Source organism: Salmo salar, chromosome ssa10 (assembly GCF_905237065.1).
Source record: "Salmo salar chromosome ssa10, Ssal_v3.1, whole genome shotgun sequence".
NCBI lineage: Eukaryota > Metazoa > Chordata > Actinopteri > Salmoniformes > Salmonidae > Salmo > Salmo salar.
The window spans coordinates 122,102,220-122,123,182 of NC_059451.1; the positions used below are offsets into that span (position 1 = coordinate 122,102,220).

General features: G+C 44.5%; 2 protein-coding genes across 2 annotated transcripts; both read left to right on the plus strand.

Moving 5' to 3' along the window:
- Nucleotides 1–20: 20 nt before the first annotated feature.
- Nucleotides 21–4,390, plus strand: LOC106561797 (probable ribosome biogenesis protein RLP24). Its single transcript, XM_045688768.1, is given in 5 exon segments — nucleotides 21–25; nucleotides 2,252–2,282; nucleotides 2,284–2,367; nucleotides 4,090–4,162; nucleotides 4,323–4,390. Coding segments are annotated over 5 exon segments (261 nt in total).
- An 8,396-nt stretch (nucleotides 4,391–12,786) lies between these two features.
- LOC106561791 (cAMP-regulated phosphoprotein 19) lies at nucleotides 12,787–15,274 on the plus strand. Its single transcript, XM_014126037.2, has 3 exons — nucleotides 12,787–13,011; nucleotides 13,604–13,726; nucleotides 13,990–15,274. The coding sequence occupies exons 1-3, from the start codon at nucleotides 12,958–12,960 to the stop codon at nucleotides 14,164–14,166; spliced, it is 354 nt and encodes a 117-aa protein (XP_013981512.1). The 5' UTR covers nucleotides 12,787–12,957; the 3' UTR covers nucleotides 14,167–15,274.
- Nucleotides 15,275–20,963: the final 5,689 nt, after the last annotated feature.

Genomic DNA, 20,963 nt, shown 5'->3' on the forward strand with positions numbered 1-20,963 from the left:
GCATCATGATATAGTGCAACATGAGGTGATGGCGGTGGATGACTGGCACGACAATGGGCCTCAGGATCTCATCACGGTATCTCTGTGCATTCAAATTGCCATTGATAAAATGCAATTGTGTTCGTTGTCCGTAGCTTATGCCTGCCCATACCATAACCCCACCTCCACCATGGGGCCCATACCATAACCCCATCGCCACAATGGGGCCCATACCATAACCCCACCGCCACCATGGGGCCCATACCATAACCCCACCTCCACCATGGGGCCCATACCATAACCCCACCTCCACCATGGGGCCCATACCATAACCCCACCTCCACCATGGGGCCCATACCATAACCCCACCGCCACCATGGGGCCCATACCATAACCCCACCTCCACCATGGGGCCCATACCATAACCCCACCTCCACCATGGGGCCCATACTATAACCCCACCTCCACCATGGGGCCCTCTGTTCACAACGTTGACATCAGCAAACCACTCACCCACACAACGCCATACACGCTGTTTGCCATCTGCAAGGTACAGTAGAAACCGGGATTAATCCATGAAGAACACACTTCTCCAGCGTGCCGGTGGCCATCGAAGGTGAGAATTTGCCCACTGAAGTCGGTTATGACATCAAACTGAACTAAATGATTATCACCATGTATCACTCACTTCTGTCATCATGAAGTGCTTTGAGAGGGTAGTTAAGGTTCATATCACCTCTACCTTACCTGACACCCCAAACCCACTTCAATTTGCTTACCGCCCCAATAGATCCACAGACGATGCCATCGCACTGCACACTGCCCTATTCCCATCTGGACAAGAGAAATACCTATGTAAGAATGCTGTTGATTGACTGTAGCTCAGCCTTCAACACCATAGTACCCTCCAAGCTCATCATTAAGCTCGGGGCCTGGGTCTGAACCCCACCCTGTGCAATTGGGTCCTGGACTTCCTGACGGACCACCCCCAGGTGGTGAAGGTAGGAAACAACACCTCCACTTCGCTGATCCTCAACACTGGGGTCAGCTGTTCAGTTATCTGCGTGCTCCACCCTCTCCTGTACTCCCTGTTCACCCATGACTGCGTGACCACGCATGCCTCCAACTCAATCATCAAGTTTGCAGACGACACAACAGTAGTAGGCTTGATTACCAACAATGATGAGACATTCTACAGGGAGGAGGTGAGGACCCTGGCGGAGTGGCGCCAGGAAAATAACCTCAGACTCAACGTCAACAAAACGAAGGAGCTGATCGTGGACTTCAGGAAACAGCAGAGGGAGCATGCCCCTATCCACATCACGGACAAACTGAAATGGTTCACCCACACAGACAGTGTGGTGAAGAAGGTGCAACAGCTCCTCTTAAACCTCAGGAGGCTGAAGAAATTCGGCTTGGCCCCAAGACCCTCACAAACTTTTACAGATGCACAATTGAGAGCATCCTGCCGGGCTGTATCACCGCCTGGTACGGCAACTGCACCGCCCATAACTGCAGGGCTCTCCAGAGGGTAGTGCGGTCTTCCCAACGCATCACCTGGGGGAAACTACCTGCCCTCCAGGACACCTACAGCACCTGATGTCACGTAAGGCCAAGAAGATCATCAAGGACAACAACCACCCGAGCCACTGTCTGTTCACCCCGCTATCATCCAGAAGGCGAGGTCAGTACAGGTGCATCAAAGCTGGGACTGAGAGACTGAAAAACAGCTTCTATCTCAAGGCCATCAGATTGTTAAATAGCCATCACTAGCCGGCTACCACCCAGTTACTGAACCCTGCACCTTAGAGGCTGCTGCCCTATTTACACAGACATGGAATCACTGGCCACTGTAATAATGGAACACTAGTCACTTTAATAATGTTTACATGCTGCTTTATTCATCTCATATGTATATACTATTTTCTATACTACTGTATTTTAGTTAATGCCACTCCAACGTTACTCGTCCTAATATTTATATATTTCTTAATTCCATTATTTAACTTTTGATTTGTCTATTGTTGTGAATTGTTAGATATTACATCACTGTTGGAGCTAGAAACACAAGCATTTCGCTACACCTGCAATAACATCTGGTAAATATGTGTGTGTGTGTGTGTGTGTGTGTGTGTGTGTGTGTGTGTGTGTGTGTGTGACCAATACGATTTGATTTGTAGAGAAACAGAATGTAAGCTCAGGATGGTTGCACAAGGCAGTGATTCCCAAGTAACAGAAATACATGTAATAACTCTGTTAATTTTGTTATTAGATTGTTCCGATTCTGCAAGTCAAAGTGCCACAAAAAACTTCAAGAAGAAACGTAACCCAAGAAAGACCAGATGGACGAAGGCTTTCAGAAAAGCGTCCGGGAAGGATTTGACTGTTGTGAGTTACTCTACTGATGTACTATCATAATCTCCAACCGGCACAGCCAGAAGTGGACTGGCCAACTCTCAGAGCCTGGTTCCTCTCTAGGTGTCTTCTTCTTCTGTGGTATAGGGGGGAATTGAGAAAAAAAACGACCCAAAAAATAAATATAGTAAAATAAATCAAACAGCTTTTCTGTTAAAAAAAAGAAACCGGATGTGATCCCTACAGAGGCTCAAGGGGAACCTGGGAGGGCGGGTCTTCCGGCGCCAGTACAACTTACAAGTCTTCAGATGTAAAATCCTTAAGTCGAAATAACTTGTAGTGTGTCCACTACTATCTCTTCATTAGCATCACTTGTTTTTCTCAATTATTTTAAATCGCCTCCGCATAGGAGATTCGATTGACTCCTCAAAACTTTTGCCACCTCAATCTCCTTCAACCTTACAGGGCACTCCAGGAACTCAGGATCATGATCCTCACCACAGTTACAACACCGTCGTCCTTCTACACACCATTCTTCATTATACTGTCTGTCTGTCCGTCTGCACACACTTGAAACATGGCCAAATTCATTACAGTTTTTACACAGCAATGGTTTGGGGACGGCGTATTTTACATAACCAAGGTTCACAATGTATTTGTTCTTTATCAAAAAACAACAGGAGCGACAGACTTTCTTATATTTCTCTCCGGTCACCCAGCGGGTCAGATGCCGTGTACCAACCATACCCAGAATTTTCTTCAGGTATTCGGATTCTTTTGAGGCCCACTGCAAACTTCCTCTGTTCTTCAGAAATACAATGAATCCAAGTATAAGACCACTCCTGGTCACTCTGACAAGACTCCACTTTTCCCAGCTCATACTTCACCATTTTCCATACCTCAAACGGGTTCCCCCACATACGCATTCTTACTCAACAAACACATCGGAACAAGAAGCGATTTCATTATTATTCATACACCTATCCTCCACTCCAATTTGAGACAATTTCCTGTTTTGTTTCATTTTTCGATACTACTGTTGTCCATTCCGAACGTTCGACTTTGCTCGATGTGCAGCTTGATTCCAACTCAGCATCCACTTCCTCCATCTTTTCTTCTCTCGTCTCTTGGTTTCTTCCTATAGGCCTTTCCTACAGCCTTTCCTACAGCCTTTCCTACAGCCTTTCCTACAGCCTTTCCTACAGCCTTTCCTACAGCCTTTCTAAGGATTTTCTTCTTCTTCTTCTTCTTCTCCTAGCCACTTGTGCTTCTACATCTGCATTGCTTGTTCTTTGGGGTTTTAGGCGGGGTTTTTGTACAGTAGGGCCGGGATGATATTAGTGTTGCGAGATCTCGTTAGTATCGTGGCAAGGAAACAAAACAGGAAGCAGATTTTTAACTTATTTAGAAAAACAGCCTTAATGTTTGAATCAAACATCATTATGTTGTCATCCAGGGTTACATTTTATTTTCTAAGCTTTAGCTCACAATGTTACATCCAGCAGGTTTTTGTTTATAAGGACCAAAGAGTCTGGTCTGCTTTGCTTTGTGTTAAAAAAATGTTGCCATGGGAAAAAAAATATTGCCATACTGGCATCGTCACAGCCCTAGTGTATAGCACATTGTGACAACTGCTGATGTAAAAAGGGCTTTATAAAAAATAAGAAATAATTGATTTAATTTGATGAAGTATTCATGAAGTAAATATCCTTATGTAACTACTACTAATAATCATATATTTGTTCCCTGCTTCAGGACAACTCGTTGGAGTTTGAGAAGCGCAGAAATATTCCAGTCAAATACAGAAGGGAGCTGTGGGCCAAGACAGGTCATTTATGATCCAGTTTTTACCCTCTCACACGGCACTTCAAGTCTCCTCAGTTCATCGTATCATTGTTTACAATTTGACTAATTGCGTTGTTAATGTGCGCGTACATTTTAAACGCTGACTAGAAAAGCAACAACCTTAACTTATTTTTGTTATTTAGTGGAGGCGATGAAGAAGGTGGAAGAGATCAAACAGAAACAACAGGCAAAGTTTATCATGAACCGGTGAGTACAATTCGTCGTTTTCTGTTTTTGGTATAGTAAATAACAAAGTCCTAAATTAAAATTTGTTAAAAAAAATTGTCACATGCTTCGTAAACAACAGGTGTAGACACAGAGTGAAATGCTTCCTGGGAGAGTAATGCTTCCTGACCCTGGGATAGTAATGCTTCCTGACCCTGGGATAATAATGCTTCCTGACCCTGGGATAATAATTCTTCCTGACCCTGGGATAATAATGCTTCCTGACCCTGGGATAATAATTCTTCCTGACCCTGGGATAATAATGCTTCCTGACCCTGGGATAATAATTCTACCCGACCCTGGGATAATAATGCTTCCTGACCCTGGGATAATAATGCTTCCTGACCCTGGGATAATAATGCTTCCTGACCCTGGGATAATAATTCTTCCTGACCCTGGGATAATAATTCTTCCTGACCCTGGGATAATAATGCTTCCTGACCCTGGGATAATAATGCTTCCTGACCCTGGGATAGTAATCCTTCCTGACCCTGGGATAGTAATCCTTCCTGACCCTGGGATAATAATGCTTCCTGACCCTGGGATAATAATTCTTCCTGACCCTGGGATAGTAATCCTTCCTGACCCTGGGATAATAATGCTTCCTGACCCTGGGATAATAATTCTCCCTGACCCTGGGATAATAATGCTTCCTGACCCTGGGATAATAATGCTTCCTGACCCTGGGATAATAATTCTTCCTGACCCTGGGATAATAATGCTTCCTGACCCTGGGATAATAATTCTCCCTGACCCTGGGATAATAATGCTTCCTGACCCTGGGATAATAATGCTTCCTGACCCTGGGATAATAATGCTTCCTGACCCTGGGATAATAATGCTTCCTGACCCTGGGATAGTAATGCTTCCTGACCCTGGGATAATAATGCTTCCTGACCCTGGGATAATAATGCTTCCTGACCCTGGGATAATAATGCTTCCTGACCCTGGGATAATAATGCTTCCTGACCCTGGGATAGTAATCCTTCCTGACCCTGGTATAATAATGCTTCCTGACCCTGGGATAATAATGCTTCCTGACCCTGGGATAATAATTCTTCCTCACCCTGGGATAGTAATCCTTCCTGACCCTGGGATAATAATGCTTCCTGACCCTGGGATAATAATTCTTCCTGACCCTGGGATAGTAATGCTTCCTGACCCTGGCATAATAATTCTACCCGACCCTGGGATAATAATGCTTCCTGACCCTGGGATAGTAATGCTTCCTGACCCTGGGATAATAATGCTTCCTGACCCTGGGATAATAATGCTTCCTGACCCTGGGATAATAATGCTTCCTGACCCTGGGATAGTAATGCTTCCTGACCCTGGGATAATAATGCTTCCTGACCCTGGGATAATAATGCTTCCTGACCCTGGGATAATAATGCTTCCTGACCCTGGGATAATAATGCTTCCTGACCCTGGGATAATGATTAATGTGTTGCTTTCGATGTGGCTGGTTTCAACAACTCATTTCTGTGTGCTGTGTTTGAAATGTAACTGTTCCAAATACAAGTGGTGTCAGTTTTCAAACATACTGTGTATAATACAGAGGACATATGTGTTTTTAAAGACATTGTATACATGAAAGGAACTGATGTATCCTCCCAAGTGAAATAGGTTTCTAATGTTCTTATACATTCCATCTTATACATTCCATCTTTTACATTACATCTTATACATTCCATCTTATACATTCCATCTTATACATTCCATCTTATACATTACATATTATACATTCCATGTACATTCCATCTTATACATTCCATCTTATACATTCTTATACATTCCATCTTATACATTCCATCTTATACATTCCATGTACATTCCATCTTATATATTCCATGTACATTCCATCTTATACATTCCATCTTATACATTCTTATACATTCCATCTTATACATTCCATCTTATACATTCCATCTTGTACATTCCCTCTTATACATTCCATGTACATTCCATCTTATACATTCCATCTTATACAGTGCCTAGTGAAAGTCTACCCCTCGCACAGTCTTCACATTTTGCGGCCTTAAAATGAAATCTAAAAAGGATTGCATTCTAGTTTTTTCCCAATTTTTGTATTTTTCCTCTACAGATCTACACAACCTACTCCACGTTTTCAACATGAGGGGGAAAAAAAAGTTGTAGAACAATTTTCCAAATTAATAACAAATATTCACACCTTGTCTCTGATTTTCAAGCAAATTTAAGTCGGGGCTGAGACTCAGGAACACTCAACACATCTTGGAAAGACATTCTGGTGTGTCCTTGGCATGATCTTTTTCTAACTGTCTCACTGAAAAATAAAACTCTATCCCAGGGTGGATTTTCCTTTAACTTTTCACCTGAGCTTTGTTCGTTTCATATTTATTTTGATCCTGACAAACACCCCAGTCCCTGCCGATGACAAGCATACCCATGACATGATGCTGTCACCACAATACATACCCATAACATGATGCTGCCACCACAATACTTGACAATACAGAGGGTTTCACACTGTGTTGTATTGGATATGACCAAAACCTGTAGTTTTTCCATTTAGGCCAAAAAGGTAATGTCTTTGCAGTGTTATCTTGCAGTATTACTTAACGGTCTTGTTGCAAACCAAATGGATGATTTGGAGTGTGTATTTTTTTAAACACATGCTTCCTTCTTTTCTCTTTGTCATACAGGCCAGCAATGTGAAGTGAATACAATGTTGTTGATCTCTTTGTATTTTTAAAGTATTGTGGTGGCAGCATCATGTTATGGGTATGTATTGTGGTGGCAGCATCATGTTATGGGTAGCCTGGCGGGTAAGAGCATTGGGCCAGTAGGGAAAGGGGTATCCCCCTTTCCCTGTACAACTGACTAGGTATCCCCCCTTTCCCTGTACAACGGTATCCCCCTTTCCCTGTACAACTGACTAGGTATCCCCCTTTCCCTGTACAACTGACTAGGTATCCCCCCTTTCCCTGTACAACTGACTAGGTATCCCCCCCTTTCCCTGTACAACTGACTAGGTATCCCCCTTTCCCTGTACAACTGACTAGGTATCCCCCCTTTCCCTGTACAACTGACTAGGTATCCCCCCTTTCCCTGTACAACTGACTAGGTATCCCCCCCTTTCCCTGTACAACGGTATCCCCCTTTCCCTGTACAACTGACTAGGTATCCCCCCCTTTCCCTGTACAACGGTATCCCCCTTTCCCTGTACAACTGACTAGGTATCCCCCTTTCCCTGTACAACTGACTAGGTATCCCCCCTTTCCCTGTACAACTGACTAGGTATCCCCCCTTTCCCTGTACAACTGACTAGGTATCCCCCCTTTCCCTGTACAACGGTATCCCCCTTTCCCTGTACAACTGACTAGGTATCCCCCTTTCCCTGTACAACTGACTAGGTATCCCCCCTTTCCCTGTACAACTGACTAGGTATCCCCCCTTTACCTGTACAACTGACTAGGTATCCCCCTTTCCCTGTACAACTGACTAGGTATCCCCCCTTTCCCTGTACAACTGACTAGGTATCCCCCCTTTCCCTGTACAACTGACTAGGTATCCCCCTTTCCCTGTACAACTGACTAGGTATCCCCCCTTTCCCTGTACAACTGACTAGGTATCCCCCCTTTCCCTGTACAACTGACTAGGTATCCCCCCTTTCCCTATACAACTGACTAGGTATCCCCCCTTTCCCTGTACAACTGACTAGGTATCCCCCCTTTCCCTGTACAACTGACTAGGTATCCCCCCTTCCCCTTACTTGCCACCGGCAGGGACTTGGTTTTTGTTAGAATTAAAATAAATACAGTATGAAAGGAGTAAAGTCCAGATAAAATGTTAAAGAGAAATCTAACCCTGGGATAGAGTTTCATTTTTCCATGGGACAATTACACATGTTTATGCCAAAGACGTACCACAATGCTTTCCAAGAGGTGTTGAGTATTCCAGTCTCCATCCGTACTTAAATCTGTAAAAATAATAATTAAAAAATAATTTAAAAAAAATCTGAGACAAGGTTTGAATATTGTTGTCCGTCAATGATTCCCAGCCAAATTTACGGAGCTTGAGGAATTTTGACAGAAACAATGGATGTGTGATACACCAAGAGTTGGGCAAGGTTGGATGAATCTTATTAAAAATGATTCACAACTGCAATGGCTGACAAAATTGCTTCCATCAAGTATTAACTTTGGGGTGTGAAGATATACGCAATCAATACATCCAATTTTTAATTTTTTTTTTATGTCTTAGTCATTTCGAAAATCTATCATTTTTCTTTCACTTTGAAAATGTGGAGTAGGTTGTGTAGATTAATTTGTTTTCTCCAATCTAATTGAATCCATTTTTTGGGGGGGTTTTCATTTTAAAGAACTAGTTTACTATTTTACAGCTTTATGTCTGAAAGTAGTCTATGGACCAGGAGAAAATAATATATGGTTCAGTTTTCTATAAAAAGCCATTAGAAACTTCAGCTAACTTTAGCCACCGCTAGTTAAAATCTATGGAAGTGATGTGAGCATGTTGTTGATTTTTTTTCATGGCCAAATCACCTTTTTTAACTAACATTAAACCAAATATGGAGTTGATTTCAGGTGATTTTGACATTTAGATTTTTTCTAAACATGCCCCCATCACTTCTATAGATTTTTAGCTAGTTGTTGCTAAAGTCAGCTAAAGTTTAAATGGCTGTTTAAAGAAAACGGAACCATGGATAACAGTTTCCCCTGGTCCAGAGACAACTTTCAGCGTAACGAATCATCTAACATCAAGATTTAAAAATAGTGAACTAGTCCTTTTTAAAGGCAGCAAAATGTGAAGACTGCAAGGGGTGTGTAGACTTTCACTAGAAACTATGTATTATTTTTCGCAAAGAAAAAAAAAATGAGACAAAGGCCCTTATTCACCTATAGTTTGTCTCTGTCTCCATTTATCGTTTTAGCAGACGCTCTTATCCAGAGCGACTTACAGTAGTGTATGCATACAAATCACTTTTTTTTTTTCTTCTCCGTACTGGTCCCCCGTGGGAATCGAACCCACAACCCTGGCGTTGCAAACACCATGCTCTACCAACTGAGCCACACGGGACCGTCATTTCTAGGTTATACAGCCTGTAGATGGAGATGGAGGTTGATGTTACTAGTCATTTGTTATTTGGTCCCATGTGGCTCAGTTGGTAGAGCATGGTGTTTGCAACGCCAGGGTTGTGGGTTCGATTCCCACGGGGGACCAGTATGGAGAAAAAAAATGTATGAAATGTATGCATACACTACTGTAAGTCGCTCTGGATAAGAGCGTCTGCTAAATGACTAAAATGTAACATCTGTTATTCACTGTGTGTATATATTCCTCGTGTCACTGTTATCTTTCTATTTATTTAATGTTTTATCGTAAATTCATTGTTGAAAAAGGAACCTGTAAGTAAGCGTTTTAACTGTTAGCCTACACTGTTGTTTATGAAGCGTGTGACAAAGAAAATGTAATTTTATCTGTTTGGGGGAAATGTATGTATTCTGTTACTTGCCATTGACATTCTTATATTTGTGTTGTAGGAGAAAATTCTATATTTCCACGACAGTGTTTGTGGTGTGACAAACACAGCGAAACACAGCGAATGTTATTGATACTGTAGGTTGCACCTCTAAACGGTCTCAAGCCACCTTCTATCAGCAGCATCATAGTGGTGCCCTAAAGTAGTGACAAGCCCAGTCATTCTGGACGGAGGCTACTGTTTCGTCTAAATTACACTATAGTGCTTGGAAATACGATGACATTGCTAAAGTAGTCATATTTAGTAGCTAACAACTTCGCCATCATGTAGTCAAATTTACTTTAGACAACAAATGTTGTCATTAAACAAGCAAAGTTTATCAAAAATCGCTAGAAATGCTAACGTTATATCAAAGATCTTTATAACTAAACCAAGATAGACCGCGGCCTGTCGTTTCAAGTGGGAACAAATGAGTCATAGTGGGCAGAGCCAAGCAAGGAGGTGGGCAGAGCCAAGCACGAGTTAGCGAGATCCCATTGGCCGTGTTATATTTGCATATGGGAACGCCTACTCTGAAGTGTGCGTGTATGTAACTGTGTAGGTTCCGTCCCTTTCCTCGCCCCAACCTGGGCTCGAACCAGGGACCCTCTGCACACATCAACAACTGACATCGTTACCCATCACGCCACAAAAGCCGCAGCCCTTTGCAGAGCAAGGGGAACAACTACTTAAGGTCGCAGAGCGAGTGACGTCACTGATTGGAAACGCTATTAGCGCGCACCACCGCTAACTAACTAGCCATTTCACATCCGTTACATGTACAATAACTAAATTTGCTTTTGCACTCCTAAATAACGCAACTTTGGCAAAGGATAAAGTCTACAAAAACTTTGTCCACTCTGTTCGTAACAGATTTTAGTTTTGGGAACGGATAACCGTATTGAGATCAAATGTTTCCTCGATGAGAAAATTAGCGGAATGTCGGCCAAAATCCATCTCGTTCCATCATCTCCCACTGGCGGACCACTGAGCTTCCTCTCAATAGCCATACTTGGTAGTGAGTGGAAACGCCAAGCGCGGATGCTTCACATTTATACATCCGGCGAAATATCTGTCTCATTGTTTTATCTGTGGTTATACTGCATCTAAAGTCACTCTGGTGACATCAATATGATGACAAAAGGTTTTCCTACTAATAATTTGCCTCGTTTTGAATGTCCTTGTATTTCCAAGCCACTGTAATGCACTTTTGATGAAATCTTAATCAGCGCTCATTGACGATGCAATGAGTAGAATGCTCAGTCGGGCATCAGTTCAAAACTATATTGTGCCGAAACATGCAACCCATAATTGGTCAATGAAACCTCCATTACATTCATTTGGTACTCACTGATTCCTTCTTCAAAATTTTATGAGAAAAATACTGACATTTTGTTTGTCATAAATGGATGTTCATATGGGATAAGTGTTTAGGGATTACTTCCAGGAAGTGGGGAAGAAAGGTTCAATGGATCTATTTTTTGTTTGACTTTTTACCCCATTTTCTCCCCAATTGGTAGTTACAGTCTTGTCCCATCGCTGCAACTCTCCTACGAACTCGGGAGAGGCAAAGGTCGTTCTTTACCATTCGACCATCAGACTTGCCACCAATGCTCCTTATAGGACACATCACTGCACTCTATACTCCTCTGTAAACTGGTCATCTCTGTATACCCGTCGCAAGACCCACTGGTTGATGCTTATTTATAAAACCCTCCCCTAACCTCCTTCACTCATGCTGCCAAACATACCCTCGTAAAACTGACCATCCTACCGATCCTCGACTTCGGTGATGTCATCTATAAAATAGCCTCCAACACTCTACTCAACAAACTGGATGCAGTCTATCACAGTGCCATCCGTTTTGTCACCAAAGCCCCTTACACTACCCACCATTGCGACCTGTACGCTCTCGTTGGTTGGCCCTCGCTTCATACTCGTCGCCAAACCCACTGGCCACAGGTTATCTACAAGTCTCTGCTAGGTAAAGCCCCGCCTTATCTCAGCTCGCTGGTCACCATAGCAGCACCCACTCGTAGCACGCGCTCCAGCAGGTATATCTCACTGGTCACCCCCAAAGCCAATTCCTCCTTTGGTCGTCTTTCCTTCCAGTTCTCTGCTGCCAATGACTGGAACGAACTGGAAACATCTCTGAAGCTGGAGACTCATATCTCCCTCACTAGCTTTAAGCAGCAGCTGTCAGAGCAGCTCACAGATCACTGCACCTGTACATAGCCCATCTGTAAACAGCCCATCTATCTACCTCATCCCCATACTGTATTTATTTATTTATCTTGCTCCTTTGCACCCCAGTATCTCTACTTGCACATTCATCTTCTGCACATCTACCATTCCAGTGTTTAATTGCTATATTGTAATTACTTCGCCACCATGGCCTATTTATTGCCTTAACTTACCTCATTTGCACTCACTGTATATAGACTTTTTGTTTTCTTTTGTTCTACTGTATTATTGACTGTATGTTTTGTTTATTCCATGTGTAACTCTGTGTTGTTGTATGTGTCAAACTGCTTTGCTTTATCTTGGCCAGGTCGCAATTGTAAATGAGAACTTGTTCTCAACTGGCCTACCTGGTTAAATAAAGGTGAAATAAAATGTTTTAAAAAACCTGGACGATGCTGGGCCAATTGTGCTCTGCCTCATGGGCCTCCCGGTGACATCCAGCTGTGACACAGCCAGGATCGAACCTGGGTCTGTAGTGATACCTCAAGTACTGTGATGCGGTACTTTTAGACCGTCCCTTGTTGGTTCCATATTCTAACGGCCCCAAAAAATATTAATCTCAGTTTTTACTCCACCCAGTAGGTGGCGGCAACACACATTTTGGGACGTAGTTCGCCAATAAAACCCCAAAACAGTCTACATACAAGAGAAAGAGAAAGGGAGGGAGCGTCTAAGACACACGGCCTTTTTTTGTGTGTTTAAGCGGTCTGGCTAGTAGCTGTGCGTCTCTACTGTTGTTGGTGTAAACTTCAGTTTTAGTAGAAAACTGGATATTTCCATAGTTCGCCATGTCTGAGGAGATTGAAGGAACAAGGCCTGCCACCGGGGAGGCAACCCGTGAGGTTAAGAGTTGTATTATTTTGATGCTAACGAGCTAAGTTAATGATGAATTGCTAGTAACCATGACGGTTATGTCAAATGTGGCTGTCAAAGCAGCAGTTTACTTAGTAACTTTAATTTATTTTCAAATGTATCATCACCGTGTATTGAACTGTGCAAATAACCATTATTTTTTTACCTACACGATGAGTGGTTAGCTAGTTAGCAACACAGTGATAGCTTTATCAGTTTACCGGTTGCTAGCTATGTAGCTTAGCTAGATGTTTTCCACATTCGTGTCTGTCTGCGTTCATGCATGCCGCAAAGCTATGTTTTTTTGGGGGGGGGGGCACATTGCAGATAAGCAGAAGGTTATGTTTCCAGATAGTAACCTAACCCCCCCCCCACCCCACTCATTTGAGAATGAAATCAAAGGCCATGATTTATCTGATTGAATCATAACCAGTAGCTAAGCTAATCGACTTGTCAACCTCGAGATTGACAAACACAATTTTGTTGCTGTGTGAACTGTAACGATGGTAACATGTCACCCCCCCCCCCCCCACCAAACCCCATTAATTTGTGTTTCTACTCGGTATTGTTTTGTCAACACAGGAGATTGATGACACAGTCCTCAGCCCGGAGAAGGCAGAGGAGGTGAAACTGAAGGCCAGGTTCCCTCATCTTGGAGCCAAACCTGGAGGCTCTGACCTGCTCCGGAAACGGCTTCAGAAAGGGGTAATATGGACCAATGGTTGTGCCCTGCAAACACAACACTTTGGTAGCTGTAGATGCTTCTAGTTAGGCTGAACATGCAAACTAGGCTATTTACACTTTACATTCACTTACTTTCACAGCAATGCATTTTTTTTGTTATGGAATCATTGTCATGCTTTTTTTATAAGCATTGGTTTTTATTTTCTTGGATAACACAAACATGTTTGTAAAGGCTGTAACATATCTGATCTGTTATTTATATATATATATTTCTCTCTGTGCAGCAAAAGTTCTTTGACTCTGGGGACTACAACATGGCCAAGGCTAAGGTGAAGAACAAGCAGCAGCTGCCTGCAGTGACGCCGGCTGAGAAGGCAGAGATCACCGGGGACCACATCCCCACGCCCCAGGACATCCCCCAGAGGAAGCCCTCCATTATGGCCAGCAAACTGGCTGGCTGATGGAACTTTGACCTGTTCTGTTGTTACCATTCCATCTCTCTCTCTCTCTAGCTCTCTATCTATCTATCTATCGGCCCTAACCCTTCAATGTTTGATATATCTTGCTGTCGATTCCACCACAGTACCTAAACCTTACAGATTTGCAAACATTGAAAGGTTAGGACTAAAGGGAACGGGTAGAGAGATAATTCAGATCAGTTCTTTCTCTTTCCTAGACTTGTCTTCTGCCTCTCCCCCCCCTTTTTTTTCATCACCACCTTCCCTATATGAATTCTGAAAAATAATATTTTTGAGAATCAAGCAGAAAGACTCCTGAGAAATATTGCTGCCAGAGGGTGATTGTCTTCGGATAGTGACTGAAATTATTGGTTTAAAGGAACACATTTTTGCCAAGTCTACTTCAAAGTGGCCTGTATCTACTGTAGTGACTGATGTAAACTGTATCGTAGCCTATCACCATGTATGGGAGAGGCCAGGTCAATATCTTAGACATGTTTTACCTTCTATAGCTTCCATTTTGATATTTAAATTATGAGGTAATATTCTAGAACCAAACCGATGAGAATTCTTGATTACTCCTAGAATCCTCTCTTGTTCCGGTTCCAAATCTATTTCTGTTGCCTAGACAACACAAACCGATCTGGTACCGTCAGTCTAATGCCCTCCTCCACTGTCCAAAAGCTATGTTTGTTTTGATGCGTTGATTGAAAATAGCCTGTATCGCACAGTAGCTGTCCATGTATATTATAAATCTCATCTAAACCTCTTAAATGACCTTTAACAGTTTATGAGCCGCTGTTTTTCTCTTGGGCAATATTTGCTCACTCACTCCAGTGAGAGAATCTCCGCTTGTCTGAAATGAATCCCTATATAGTGCACTATATATATATATATATAAGGGATAGGATGCCATTTCTGATGACACAGCCTCTGTGAATCTAGCCTAGGAATGCCTGCCTGCCTGCCTCTATATCTGAGACTCAGGTCATTTAGGTTTAGTAGTCCAGCAACTCGCTTTAAATGAAGTGTCAGTTTGAACGGTGTGCATGTGCATTGACTGTGTGCGGTCACGTTGTGCCATTTGTATATAAAATAGTTTTGCACAATAGCTTTTGTTTTGACTTAACTTTATTCTCTTGGCTGATGTTTTACTTGTTTGCTGATTTTTCACAGTAGCCATAATACTACAGCTGTAGTGTCTTAAGTTGACCAACACTGGCAAAGAACACACTGAACATGGAAGAGAATATAATAGGCCCATTTACCTTCAAATCCATCAATTTATTAGTCTGGGTGAAGGTCTGTAGCCTGGGTGCTGGTCTGTTTGCTCTCTTGCCAACTCCTTATGGAATTGTCATGCCAAATGACCAATGGAGCTGGCAAGAACACAAACTGATCTGGAACCAGGTGGAGGTATAGAGGTATGGGACTGTAGGTGGAGGTATAGAGGTATGGGACTGTAGGTGGAGGTATAGAAGTATGGGACTGTAGGTGGAGGAATAGAGGTATGGGACTGTAGGTGGAGGTATAGAGGTATGGGACTAGGTGGAGCGAGAGGTATGGGACTGTAGGTGGAGGTATAGAGGTATGGGACTGTAGGTGGAGGTATAGAGGTATGGGACTGTAGGTGGAGCGAGAGAGGTATGGGACTGTAGGTGGAGGTATAGAGGTATGGGACTGTAGGTGGAGGTATAGAGTTATGGGACTAGGTGGAGCGAGAGAGGTATGGGACTGTAGGTGGAGGTATAGAGGTATGGGACTGTAGGTGGAGGTATAGAGGTATGGGACTGTAGGTGGAGGTAAAGAGGTATGGGACTGTAGGTGGAGCGAGAGAGGTATGGGACTGTAGGTGGAGGTATAGAGGTATGGGACTGTAGGTGGAGGTATAGAGGTATGGGACTGTAGGTGGCGGTATAGAGGTATGGGACTGTAGGTGGAGGTATGGGACTGTAGGTGGAGGTATAGAGGTATGGGACTGTAGATGGAGGTATGGGACTGTAGGTGGGGGTATAGAGGTATGGGACTGTAGGTGGAGGTAAAGAGGTATGGGACTGTAGGTGGAGGGATAGAGGTATGGGACTGTAGGTGGAGGTATAGAGGTATGGGACTGTAGGTGGAGGGATAGAGGTATGGGACTGTAGGTGGAGGTATAAAGGTATGGGACTGTAGGTGGAGGTATAGCGGTATGGGACTGTAGGTGGAGGTATGGGACTGTAGGTGGAGGTATAGAGGTATGGGACTGTAAGTGGAGGTATAGAGGTATGGGACTGTAGGTGGAGGTATAGAGGTATGGGACTGTAGGTGGAGGTATAGAGGTATGGGACTGTAGGAGGAGGTATAGAGGTATGGGACTGTAGGTGGAGGTAAAGAGGTATGGGACTGTAGGTGGAGCGAGAGAGGTATGGGACTGTAGGTGGAGGTATAGAGGTATGGGACTGTAGGTGGAGGTATAGAGGTATGGGACTGTAGGAGGAGGTATAGAGGTATGGGACTGTAGGTGGAGGTAAAGAGGTATGGGACTGTAGGTGGAGCGAGAGAGGTATGGGACTGTAGGTGGAGGTATAGAGGTATGGGACTGCAGGTGGAGGTATAGAGGTATGGGACTGCAGGTGGAGGTATAGATGTGTGGGACTGTAGGTGGAGGTATAGAGGTATGGGACTGTAGGTGGAGGTATAGAGGTATGGGACTGTAGGTGGAGCGAGAAAGGTATGGGACTGTAGGTGGAGGGAGAGAGGTATGGGACTGTAGGTGGAGGTATGGGACTGTAGGTGGAGGTATAGAGGTATGGGACTGTAGGTGGAGGTATAGAGGTATGGGACTGTAGGTGGAGGTATGGGACTGTAGGTGGAGGTATAGAGGTATGGGACTGTAGGTGGAGAGATAGAGGTATGGGACTGTAGGTGGAGGTATAGCGGTATGGGACTGTAGGTGGAGGTATAGAGGTATGGGACTGTAGGTGGAGGTATAGAGGTATGGGACTGTAGGTGGAGGTATAGAGGTACGGGACTGTAGGTGGAGGTATAGAGGTATGGGAGGTATGGGACTGTAGGTAGAGGTATAGAGGTATGGGAGTGTAGGTGGAGCGAGAGAGGTATGGGACTGTAGGTGGAGGGAGAGAGGTATGGGACTGTAGGTGGAGGTATGGGACTGTAGGAGGAGGTAGAGAGGTATGGGACTGTAGGTGGAGGTATAGAGGTATGGGACTGTAGGTGGAGGTATAGAGGTATGGGACTGTAGGTGGAGGTATAGAGGTATGGGACTGTAGGTGGAGGTATAGAGGTATGGGACTGTAGGTGGAGGTATGGGACTGTAGGTGGAGGTATAGAGGTATGGGACTGTAGGTGGAGCGAGAGAGGTATGGGACTGTAGGTGGAGGTATGGGACTGTAGGTGGAGGTATAGAGGTATGGGACTGTAGGTGGAGGTATGGGACTGTAGGTGGAGGTATAGAGGTATGGGACTGTAGGTGGAGGTAAAGAGGTATGGGACTGTAGGTGGAGAGATAGAGGTATGGGACTGTAGGTGGAGGTATAGCGGTATGGGACTGTAGGTGGAGGTATAGAGGTATGGGACTGTAGGTGGAGGTATAGAGGTATGGGACTGTAGGTGGAGGTATAGAGGTATGGGACTGTAGGTGGAGGTATGGGACTGTAGGTGGAGGTATAGAGGTATGGGACTGTAGGTGGAGTTATAGAGGTATGGGACTGTAGGTGGAGGTATGGGACTGTAGGTGGAGGTATGGGACTGTAGGTGGAGGTATAGAGGTATGGGACTGTAGGTGTAGGTATAGAGGTATGGGACTGTAGGTGGCGGTATAGAGGTATGGGACTGTAGGTGGAGGTATAGAGGTATGGGACTGTAGGTGGAGGTATGGGACTGTAGGTGGGGGTATAGAGGTATGGGACTGTAGGTGGAGGGATAGAGGTATGGGACTGTAGGTGGAGGTATAGAGGTATGGGACTGTAGGTGGAGGGATAGAGGTATGGGACTGTAGGTGGAGGTATAGAGGTATGGGACTGTAGGTGGAGGGATAGAGGTATGGGACTGTAGGTGGAGGTATAAAGGTATGGGACTGTAGGTGGAGGTATAGCGGTATGGGACTGTAGGTGGAGGTATAGAGGTATGGGACTGTAGGTGGAGGTATGGGACTGTAGGTGGAGGTATAGAGGTATGGGACTGTAGGTGTAGGTATAGAGGTATGGGACTGTAGGTGGCGGTATAGAGGTATGGGACTGTAGGTGGAGGTATAGAGGTATGGGACTGTAGGTGGAGGTATGGGACTGTAGGTGGGGGTATAGAGGTATGGGACTGTAGGTGGAGGGATATAGGTATGGGACTGTAGGTGGAGGTATAGAGGTATGGGACTGTAGGTGGAGGGATAGAGGTATGGGACTGTAGGTGGAGGTATAAAGGTATGGGACTGTAGGTGGAGGTATAGCGGTATGGGACTGTAGGTGGAGGTATGGGACTGTAGGTGGAGGTATAGAGGTATGGGACTGTCGGAGGAGGTATAGAGGTATGGGACTGCAGGTGGAGGTATAGAGGTATGGGACTGCAGGTGGAGGTATAGAGGTGTGGGACTGTAGGTGGAGGTATAGAGGTATGGGACTGTAGGTGGAGGTATAGAGGTATGGGACTGTAGGTGGAGCGAGAGAGGTATGGGACTGTAGGTGGAGGTATAGAGGTATGGGACTGTAGGTGGAGGTATAGAGGTATGGGACTGTAGGTGGAGGTATGGGACTGTAGGTGGAGGTATAGAGGTATGGGACTGTAGGTGGAGAGATAGAGGTATGGGACTGTAGGTGGAGGTATAGCGGTATGGGACTGTAGGTGGAGGTATAGAGGTATGGGACTGTAGGTGGAGGTATAGAGGTATGGGACTGTAGGTGGAGGTATAGAGGTACGGGACTGTAGGTGGAGGTATAGAGGTATGGGACTGTAGGTGGAGGTATGGGACTGTAGGTGGAGGTATAGAGGTATGGGACTGTAGGTGGAGCGAGAGAGGTATGGGACTGTAGGTGGAGGGAGAGAGGTATGGGACTGTAGGTGGAGGTATGGGACTGTAGGAGGAGGTAGAGAGGTATGGGACTGTAGGTGGAGGTATAGAGGTATGGGACTGTAGGTGGAGGTATAGAGGTATGGGACTGTAGGTGGAGGTATGGGACTGTAGGTGGAGGTATAGAGGTATGGGACTGTAGGTGGAGCGAGAGAGGTATGGGACTGTAGGTGGAGGTATGGGACTGTAGGTGGAGGTATAGAGGTATTGGACTGTAGGTGGAGGTATGGGACTGTAGGTGGTTGTATAGAGGTATGGGACTGTAGGTGGAGGTAAAGAGGTATGGGACTGTAGGTGGAGAGATAGAGGTATGGGACTGTAGGTGGAGGTATAGCGGTATGGGACTGTAGGTGGAGGTATAGAGGTATGGGACTGTAGGTGGAGGTATAGAGGTATGGGACTGTAGGTGGAGGTATAGAGGTACGGGACTGTAGGTGGAGGTATAGAGGTATGGGACTGTAGGTGGAGGTATTGAGGTATGGGACTGTAGGTGGAGGTATAGAGGTATGGGACTGTAGGTTTTGATATTGAGGTATGGGACTGCAGGTGGAGGGATAGAGGTATGGGACTGTAGGTTTTGGTATAGAGGTATGGGACTGCAGGTGGAGGGATAGAGATATGGGACTGTAGGTGGAGGTATAGAGGTATGGGACTGCAGGTGGAGGGATAGAGGTATGGGACTGTAGGTGCGAGTAAGGATGACAAAAGGCAGAGAATTTACCGTTTACTGGGAATTTACTCCTTCACACGGTACATTTGAGGAAAAGGGGCTGAATGGAACCAAAGTAAATACCAAAGCCCCTCTCCTACCTTACCTGCCTACCCACCACCTGGTACGCTAACCAAAATACAGGGTGTGGTCTGCTCAGGTCTGACCTAGTGTGCATAGACAATAAATACTACGGGTATATGTATGCCCGCGGGCCTCTTGCCTAAACACTCCCTAGGTGCCTTCCCCTTCCCCCCCTGGCAACAAATGAAACAGAATAATCCAAATGTAATTAAACAATTTCAAGAATCAAAAACACAGTTCTATAGGCACACACATACCTCAAATCAGCAGCTACAAAAATACTTAACAAAACCCATCTCTCAGCCACAACCAAGACAGGACACACTCATCATCTCTCAGCTACAACCAACATAGGATATATCCATCTGAGCAACAGTCCCGTGTGGCTCAGTTGGTAGAGCATGGTGTTTGCAATGCCAGGGTTGTGGGTTTGATTCCCACGGGGGGCCAGTACGGAAAAAGAAAAAAAAAATGTATGAAATGTATCCATTCACTACTGTAAGTCGCTCTGGATAAGAGCGTCTGCTAAAATGTAAATGGTTTATGTAGCTAGAGAGGGAGTCTAATGGGATACAGGTGTATCCTGACGAAGGGGGCGGGGTCAGCTCTAATTTGCAATGGGGCTGACCAATCAGCTGCTTGGGGGAATTTCAGGAAGCCATCCTGAAACACACACAAGTACAAACAAAATCACAACACAGAAACTGGGGAACGAAACACAATTGATGTGTTCTTTTCATATTGATTAATCCAGTATCCCACATGTTTTACCTTATTTTTTTTCAAAACAGAACTGTGAACTGTTGAAACAAAGTTGATTTCTAATAATAATACATATGTAGCGACCCAAAGTCGCTTTCCAATTATTTTTCAATTTCTAATTTTAAATGGCGATTGGAATCTTCATAACCTAAAAAGGGTTATTTATTTTACTTACTTCCCACATTT